At 39.5% G+C, this 8,615-nt stretch overlaps 1 protein-coding gene across 1 annotated transcript; it reads right to left on the bottom strand.

Annotated features, from left to right (window-relative positions):
* Positions 1-2,906: 2,906 nt before the first annotated feature.
* LOC122055065 (potassium channel KAT1-like) lies at positions 2,907-8,219 on the bottom strand. The gene is made up of 10 exons (XM_042616463.1): positions 8,200-8,219; positions 5,409-5,504; positions 5,088-5,309; positions 4,393-4,545; positions 4,253-4,310; positions 3,865-4,152; positions 3,498-3,737; positions 3,308-3,406; positions 3,204-3,236; positions 2,907-3,116 (listed from the first exon to the last, which is right to left on the bottom strand). The coding sequence occupies exons 1-10, from the start codon at positions 8,217-8,219 to the stop codon at positions 2,907-2,909; spliced, it is 1,419 nt and encodes a 472-aa protein (XP_042472397.1).
* Between the last annotated feature and the right edge of the window lie 396 nt (positions 8,220-8,615).

The raw sequence follows: 8,615 nt of genomic DNA on the forward strand, positions 1-8,615 counted from the left end.
CGATTAGGAAGGCCTCTGTGCTCGCGACTCATGCTCCCAATCAATCGACCAATCGATTGGGCTATTTCTTCCTTCGCAGCACACTTCAATCGATCGGCTGATCAATTGGACCCTGGTTCAATCAATTGCTTAATCGATTGACCATCCTAGACTTGACTCAATCTTAAGTCCAAAGTCTCCAACCCAACTCCTGGTCAACCGTGACCTGTTGGGTCTCCATGCCTAGCATTTGGCCACACTCGACCAACCTCGAACTAGCCTTCTAGCCTCCTCCATCAGCCTCGCGTCCCTCGGATATCTTCCCATCCTTCACGCCTTGCCTTCAGGAGCTTCCTTCGGCCTCATCCTAGTTGTTGGGTGTTCCTTGTCAAGTCATACCAGGACTTACCTTGCCAAGACCACATGCCTGGACTTACACATTTTGCCAAGATCACACTTGGATTTTCCAATTACCTGGCTCCTCACCAGGACTTTCCACTTGTCTGGCTCCTCACCAGGACTTTCCAATTGTCTGGCTCCTCACCAGGACTTTCTCCTGCCTAACTCCTCACTAGGACTTTCCCGTTGCCTGGCTTCTCACTAGGACTTTCTCCTGCCTAGCTCCTCACCAGGACTTTCTCCTACCTAGCAGGACTTTCCCGTTGCCTGGCTCCTCACCAGGACTTTCCCCTGCCTAGCTCCTCATTAGGACTTTCTCGTTGCCTGGCTCCTCACCAAGCTTTCCCCTGTCTAGCTCCTCACTAGGACTTTCCAAATGTCTAACATCCAGTTAGGACTTTCCCAGTCAAGTCTCCTGTCAACCTTGACCTACTTGACTTGTATTCTCATCAACTTGGTCAACCTTTTGACCATCTCCATAACCGGACGATTGCTCCAGCAATCTCCTTATATTATCAAACATCAAAACTCAAATCCCGACTCAAGCTTGACTCAACTCAAGCTTAGTCAAACTGGTCAAACTTGACCTAGGGAAATTGCCCCAACAGAAATCACCCAAGCGATCAGAGCTTCGGAAGAAGAGGAAAAAGAGAAGCTGGAAGCTATTTATACCATGCAAGTTGAAGGCAATATTTATACCATGCAGTCCGAGGCGCCTCCATCACCTTGAAGGCGCCTCAGATCAGTCCGAGGCGCCTTCAAGGGCATTGGAGGCGCCTCAGACCCAGTTTTCGTGATCGTTTACAACCGGATAAAGCTTTATTCGATCAAACTGCTTGGAGGCGCCCTCAACCCTCTTGGAGGCGCCTTCAACACTCGGGATAAGATTTCCAGGAGTTATATAAAGACCCCTGGAGCTAGAAAATTAATCAATCAACTCTGTAATAACTTCCTAGCAACTTGTAAGAGCTTTTAGTGTGTAAAAGACTTCTCCGCCTTCAGAGAAGGAGACTTTTCTAGTGCGCTTTCCAATCGCCTTGGATTAACAACGTTCTTGGTTGTAATCTAGTCAAAATTACTGTGTCTTCTTTCTTTTCTGTTATTCTGATTTATTTTATTTTCTTATTATTGTTGCTATAATTCTAGAGTTGAAAGTTTGAGGAGGGTATTTTTATTTTGAAGGCAATTCACCCCTCCCCTCTTGTCGGCCCCGCTGCACCAGCAGTTTTCAGCTGTCAGCTGATTCTACTTCGACTTGTCTACAAAGCCTTCAGTTCTCAGCTGACTCTATTTGGACTTGATTCACCTAGCTTTTAGCTAGGACTTTGTCTATCAAGCCTTCAATTTCCAACTGACTCCACTTGGACTTGATTAATCTAACTCTCAACTAGGACTTTTGTCCGCCATGTCTTCAACTCCCAGCTGACTCTACTTAGACTTGATTCACTTAGCTCCAGATAGGTCTGTCAAGCTTTCAGCTCCTAGCTGACTTCACTTTACTTGATTTACCTAGCTCATATCTAGAACTTTCTTTCTTGGTTCCAACCAACACTTATCTAATAATGTCTGATACCCAATCAAGTTTTCAGTTGCTTAGTTTCACTAGGACATAGTCACTGCCTGACTCTCAACTAGAACTTTACCACTTGTCAAGTAACATGCACATGTACACCAGAACTTGTTAGATTACAACTAACATAACTTTAACCTTAGTTATACATCAAAACTCTGTGTTGAATATTATGCTCCCAACATCAACAATAATATATTAATTTAAAATTAAAGTTATATTACACAAATTTATTATAACTAAAATGAGAAGTATGATAATAAATACCGAATAGTTATTCAATTATATTATTAAATATTTTTAAAATTTTGTAAATGCTACATATACTTAATTGGTGTGAAAATAAATATACATTAGTATTATTATTATTTTATAAAACATAAATATAATAATTCTCTAAATTTAAATTAATTTCATAATAGTTTATATGTTAATTATAACGTGTTGGTAAATTATGAGAAATTTTTTTAATTATCATTTTATTAATTTTATAAAATCTATTTATTGTTTCAGTATATTAGGATCTGACCATAAATAAAAAATAATAATTTTAATTGATTTAATTTATTTTTTTAAATTTTAAAATTAATCTTAAATACATAAATTTAAAGCATAATATATACTGAATATAAAAAATAAATAATAAATCATCAATAGTTTGTTAATACTTCAGTATTATAACTAATATTATTAAATGATATTAAAAATATTTTAAAAGATAATCCATATTTTCTACGCTTAAACATAATGATTGAGATATATTCTCCATATATTAATAAATATTTTTGAATTGTGCAGAAAGACTCATATATATGTCACAGCATTAATGAATTTTTAGGCATCCACAGTTGTGATTTTATTCCAAATGTACATCTCTGAAATAGCTACTAAGCATGAGCACAAATAGAACCTCGATCTAATATCTGAGCTAAAAATTATGACACAAACAAGGCATCGATCAAAGATGCAGATGTATGAATATCTCTAAAAGATTGTTCATAACCGTATTTGCATCTTCGACATTCTCCTTAATCAAGTTCATCACTGTGGTGCTGCTCAACCTTAATACTAGTGTTGGTTCGACGGTCTGTGCAGTAAATGGTTGTGGGCTGCCGCATAAGGCCCACATCTCCCCGAACACTTCCCTTGCTCCCAGCCTTCCATGAACCTATTGAAAACACACACACACACATAATATAAGAGACATGCATGTTCTAGTATGAAAATCTTGGCCTGAATAAAAGTAATAACATACTTGTTCAGTCCCATCAACAGTTGATCTCAAGTTCTGTGATCAAAACAAGTGATCAGATATTCAGGAGATGATTATCAGACGAAAGCAACTGGTTTTTTCATTACCACAGCTCCTGTTACTATGATGTACAGATCTGTTGGCGCCTCGTTTTGTAGCATCACATCTACCCGTGGCGGGAAATACTCGGCCTGCGTCTCTGTTACCTATTTATTTCAAGAAAGTGATACAGAAATATCAGCTCCTGTCGTTGAGGATTAGCTCGACGCCAAGTTCAGATATACCCGTGGTATGTACCAGTTGATTAAGGAAGTTCAAGGAAACTCCACGAAAAAGGTAAGTTTGTCTTAAAATCGGAAAGAAGCGCTCATACGCTATTCTGGAACGAATGCCCTTGGGAAGATCATTCAAGGGGTCTTGCAGCTTCAGCCACTGCGTCTTGAATCTCAAGCATATGTGGGAGAGCATTTGGTCCTTGATGCGCTTCGGCAGATGATTTCTTGCTGTGAATTCTGAAGCTGCCTCAATCGTGTCCCTCTGTCGCATCAAATCATTATATTGTCACAAGTAGAAGAAGAAGAAGAAGAAGATGATGATGATGATGATGAATAGAGGACAGTGACTACTCAATAACTGTCGATGAGAAAAGAGGAACAGCACATACGAAGTGTCGGGTGCGGCTGGTTCCATGGACGACGAGGTTCGTAATGTTTCCCATAAGGTAAGCTGCCAGCCCCAAGTTAAACAACACGTAGAAGATGTCGAATACCATTTCTCTGGTGTTTTCAGCATGCAAGTCACCATAACCGGTCGTTGGCATCGGTGTAAAGGAACGGTGAATTGCAGTTACATATCTAACCCATAGATTTTCAGATCTAAAGCTTGGATTAGGGTACCGATCGGCAATGAGATACTTGATGCATCCAGCGTAGTGCACGGCGAAGAGCTGTACCTGAAGCCAATTAAGCAACTAGTGTGACCACACTGTTATTCACCACCTGCAGGTTTAATTTGTTTGGACACGTAAAGTAAGTGGAGGATCGAAGGCTTACTAACAAAAGCTTTGTGCATCGAGTCCAGAAGTAGCTGAACCTGATGTCCTTCTCAAGCCTAAGGAAAGAAATTAATTGGCACGAAGAGTTAAACCATTTCATTGTTCATTCAACTTGAAGACGCTGGTCAGGTAGCAGACCCCGAAAAGAGAGAATTGACCGAGCGGAGCCGCCACAGTCGCAGCATGTTCAGCGTTGTGAAACTGAGACCATTGCCCTCGCCTCGGAAGAGGAAGATCGCTCCAAATGGAGCCGTCGACAAGATATCCAAGATGAACCAGGAGGATAGATATCTGCAAGGTCTCTGGCTCAGTCAGCAAGAAGGCTGTGTATATATTTCCGGGCACCTGGATTATTTTTGTTTTATTTTTTTTAAGGTGTATTATATATATTTAAGTTTTAAAATTTTAAAATTTAAAAGTTGGGTTATAAATTTATAATGAATTTGAGTGAATAAGAAAATTTTTTTTTCCCAATAAAGTCACAGCGTTTAAAATTAAAAATTTTGGAAACTAATGGGTATAAAATTTCTTAGAAAAGATGTGGACTTAAAAAAGAAAATGCAGCGCGGATTCAATCCAGGAGCCTGCGTCTCTGATCCAGGTGTCTATAACAATTAACAAGCTATATATGCGGACTGACCTGACTGAGATTCTCTTCGGATCGTCGATCAAGACGTCCGATCTCCGGTCAAGGTATGCGACGAAGAAGGTGAAAACTATATCGATCGCGAAAAAACAGTTAAGGATGATCTCGACCCAGAAAAGCCTGGATCGCTAGCTGAGCAAGCGCTCTCTCTCTATATATATATATATACACACACACAGAGACTTACCTGACTGCGATTCTCTTCGGATCATCGATCAAGACGTCCGATCTCCGGTCAAGGTCAAGGTATGCGACGAAGAAGGTGAGTACTATATCGATCGCGAAAAAACTGTTGAGGATGATCTCGACCCAGAAAAGCTTCGCCGACAAATGCCTCGTGAATGCTAGTTCGAATGGGCAGATCCAAGCAGAATAAACGGCGAGTAGGGTCAGGAACACCTGCCAAGCTCTGTGGACACGCAGAGTATACTTATCAGTCCATCGGACGGCAGGTCCAACGACGAACGTTTTAGATAGAAGATCTAGCTAGCAAGAGCGAGTTCCTCACCTGTAACGAGAATCAAAGGGCGATACTATGAACCTCCTTAGCTTCATCGGCTGGTTAATATTCTCTCCCAGAGACGGAAGCAAGTCACTGGAAAAGCTGTAGCTTCTCCCAAATGGCGGAGACATGGAGATTGAAGAAGGCAAAAACAAAAACGAAGTATCAGTTTGGTCATATGAAGGTTCATGCTCGTCCCACTATTTATACTGCAATGTGGTGTGCGGTGAAGAATCCCGTCATATTCCATGAAGAAATATACCATGTCTTCACCATGTCTTCATTGAAAGAGAAGGAAGGCCGCAAAAATCTTTGACAGAAAGCGTGAAAACGGATTTCTAAATATTTTTAGTTACATACGAGTAAGTCGAGCAAGAACTTACATACAACTTGTGGATAGGATCTCGAAGCCTGTCTGTCAAAGTGATGAGTTTCAGAGTTGTTCATGAACGAAGCCCCGATGGGATGAGGACATGCACGTATATTATGACAAGGGGATGCAAATCTTGGCTGTTATATATGGAATGTGTCAAAGTGAGATTGATATCTCTTTGATTGAGATCAGAATGCCGAGACGTGTGGGATTCTGTAAACAATTAATTTTATGGGCCATGTATTTATTTGTTTATTACCTTCTTAAATATTATCTTTTATATGAGATTTGTTTTACTTGGAAAAATATATTATATGTGGTTCGTTTAGGCCAAATACACTCGATCACCACAAATTTACGCCTAAAAATTATGCAACCAATTTTAATTAAAGCGTTTACGGATGAGCCTCTTGCCTTTCAATTTTCAAAGGTCGGCTACCATTCAAAGTCCTTATATCCTAAAATAGGATATAACTTAATTAAGATAAAATCCTATATAACTTAATTAAATAATTTAATACTAATTTATTTGCTTTGACATAATTTTATATGATTTGGTAGTATACAAATAATATTTATTTATTTATTTTTTCACTCATATTTTTTGTCTTGGTGTCAAAGTTAGAAGGTCCTAATAAACAATACAAATATGCCGAAGGAATCTTCCATTTTATCTTCAGATTCACCTCTTGATGGTGAAGTTTGTCATTTTGGCTTCTTGTTTGTTTTTGTGTTTTTGTCAACTGTACGTATGATAATCATATAAGCATTTTAGTAAAAGTATGCTTTATGGTAAGAAGACATTGTCTTTTAAGAAGCTGAAGATGACTTCACTTCTAAAGGCCAAATTGATTACGAGATAAAAGGGAAACCTAATTAAGACTCGAGAAATTTTGATTGAGTGGTAGATTGAAGAGGAAAGTACATGACAACAAAAAGAAGAGCATTATCAAATATAGACACATGAGCTTGACTTACCATTACTATAAATCATAATAAAAGATGACTAGAAGTAAAAACATTAGGAGAAGAAGAAGAATTTAATTTATGCTAAAGTTTGTGTGGTAGAAGAGAATTTTAATGTTGATGTTTTCGCTGCTACTAATTTTATAGGAATGAAAAATGAAAAATGGATCATGGATACAAATGTCAACTGATACGGCTAAGGATGTGGGCCCTCGAAGTCAAGGTAAAATTCAATAGACTGATTAACATGGCAGTCAAAATTTAAAAAAATGTCAATACTCGGGATTAGCAAGGTTAAATCTTTCAGCTGAAAGGTTAGCCTGACCGAACCCTTGGGTTAGTCGGATCTCGAGTCCTTTAGTATAGGTGAAGTCCCCAGTTGAGTCAGTATTTTCCAGACTCAAGTCTTTTTCATCACTGGGGGATAACATGATCAACTATTCCAGCTAAGTGGTTTAGCGGATCGAATCTATAGTTTGATTCAGCATGTTGGTCACTTGTTTCGACCAAATTCTTTGGCCAAGCAAAGAGGTCGAACAAAAGTCGAGTCCCCTACAACATTCCTAAAATCCGGTCGTGCTACTATTCTAGGCGATAATCGATCGGATTACAGAAGAGACTCGATCGATTGGTCATCTAAGCATATTAAGGTCTCCTTGGCTCAACAGTTTCACATTCCTTTTTGATATTTTATGTCACGAATGATAGAGAATATTCCCTAGGCAAACTGTACATTAAAAGCTTCCATACTGCTAAACACAGAGAATGTAGATCTATTTGGGGAAAGGTGTTAGAGCATTTTTATGGTATGTCATTTTCTGAAAATGCTTTGGGATTCGTAGATAAACAAACAGTAATTCTACGCATGGGATTCGTAGATAAACAAACAGTAATTCTACGCACACTATAAAAGGGGGTCTCCATCTACATATGTAAATATGTGATACTACGCAATTCTACATAATCATAGCCACTGTTCATTCTATTTGACCCGATCACTAACTTAAGCGTCAGAGTGCTTACGTCGGGGACTCCTTCCCTAGCTAGGTTACTGACATTCTTTTTGACACACAGGACTGTTTGGAGTCATTTTTTTCCATCTTAGAGTCTTAACATAGTCAACATCAGAGTCACCTACCCAGTGCACTATCTTCTTCCCACCTAGACAGGATTCAATTTGACATCGTCTATGAAAACTTCTACCTGAATCTGAGACAAGAAGATGGATAAAGCTAGACAACTCACTATAGTCACTTTGTTGCAAGAAGATCAAGAACTGTTAATAGCCGCCCAAGCGGCCAGATTAGTGCAACAACAACAAGCAGCGACCAAGTGTCCTCTTCCCAAGAACTCAACTATATCTATGACTGGTCAGGTCGAATGTGGGACTCGAGTGTAAGGCCTGACCAGGTTCCAACTGATTCAACCTCCCACTGTCACCTTCCCTCAAGCACCTACGCATCCGACAAGCCTTTCATCCGTACCTCCATCGGTGATTGCATATCAACGGGCATTATTTTGTACACCCCTTGATAACATGGGCCGAGCGAAAAAGCCCCAAGGATTATCTTCTATGAAAAGGTAAAGCTCCAATGGCTAGTAGCTCCCCCCAAGTGGGTGAGTGTGTCATTCTCCTAAGGAATCTTGGACGATAAATTGCCGAGTCATTTCCAACCCCTGTCGATAGAAGAATATGGCGAAGCGACAGACCCCGAGGACCACCTGCTCAAATTTAAAAATACAACTATCCTCCATCAGTATACAGACGGAGTCAAGTATCGAGTGTTCTGTTGGTTAGTCCTAGGAAGATCGTACCGGTTCCACTGTACAAAAATTTTGTACAAGTGTCGAACCTTTCCTAAATAACCTATTGT

Source organism: Zingiber officinale, chromosome 3B, assembly GCF_018446385.1.
Source record: "Zingiber officinale cultivar Zhangliang chromosome 3B, Zo_v1.1, whole genome shotgun sequence".
NCBI classification, from domain to species: Eukaryota; Viridiplantae; Streptophyta; class Magnoliopsida; order Zingiberales; family Zingiberaceae; genus Zingiber; species Zingiber officinale.

What these genes read in the sequence shown, in the direction of transcription:
- LOC122055065 (XM_042616463.1), bottom strand. Translation starts at nt 8,219, where the DNA reads ATGAAAGGCTTGTCGGATGC. An exon ending in GTCAATTCTCTCTTTTCGGG is followed by an intron (nt 4,311 to 4,392) that starts GTCTGCTACCTG and finishes TTCTTTCCTTAG; the next exon opens with GCTTGAGAAGGACATCAGGT. An exon ending in CTGTTGATGGGACTGAACAA is followed by an intron (nt 3,117 to 3,203) that starts GTATGTTATTAC and finishes TGTTTTCAATAG; the next exon opens with GTTCATGGAAGGCTGGGAGC.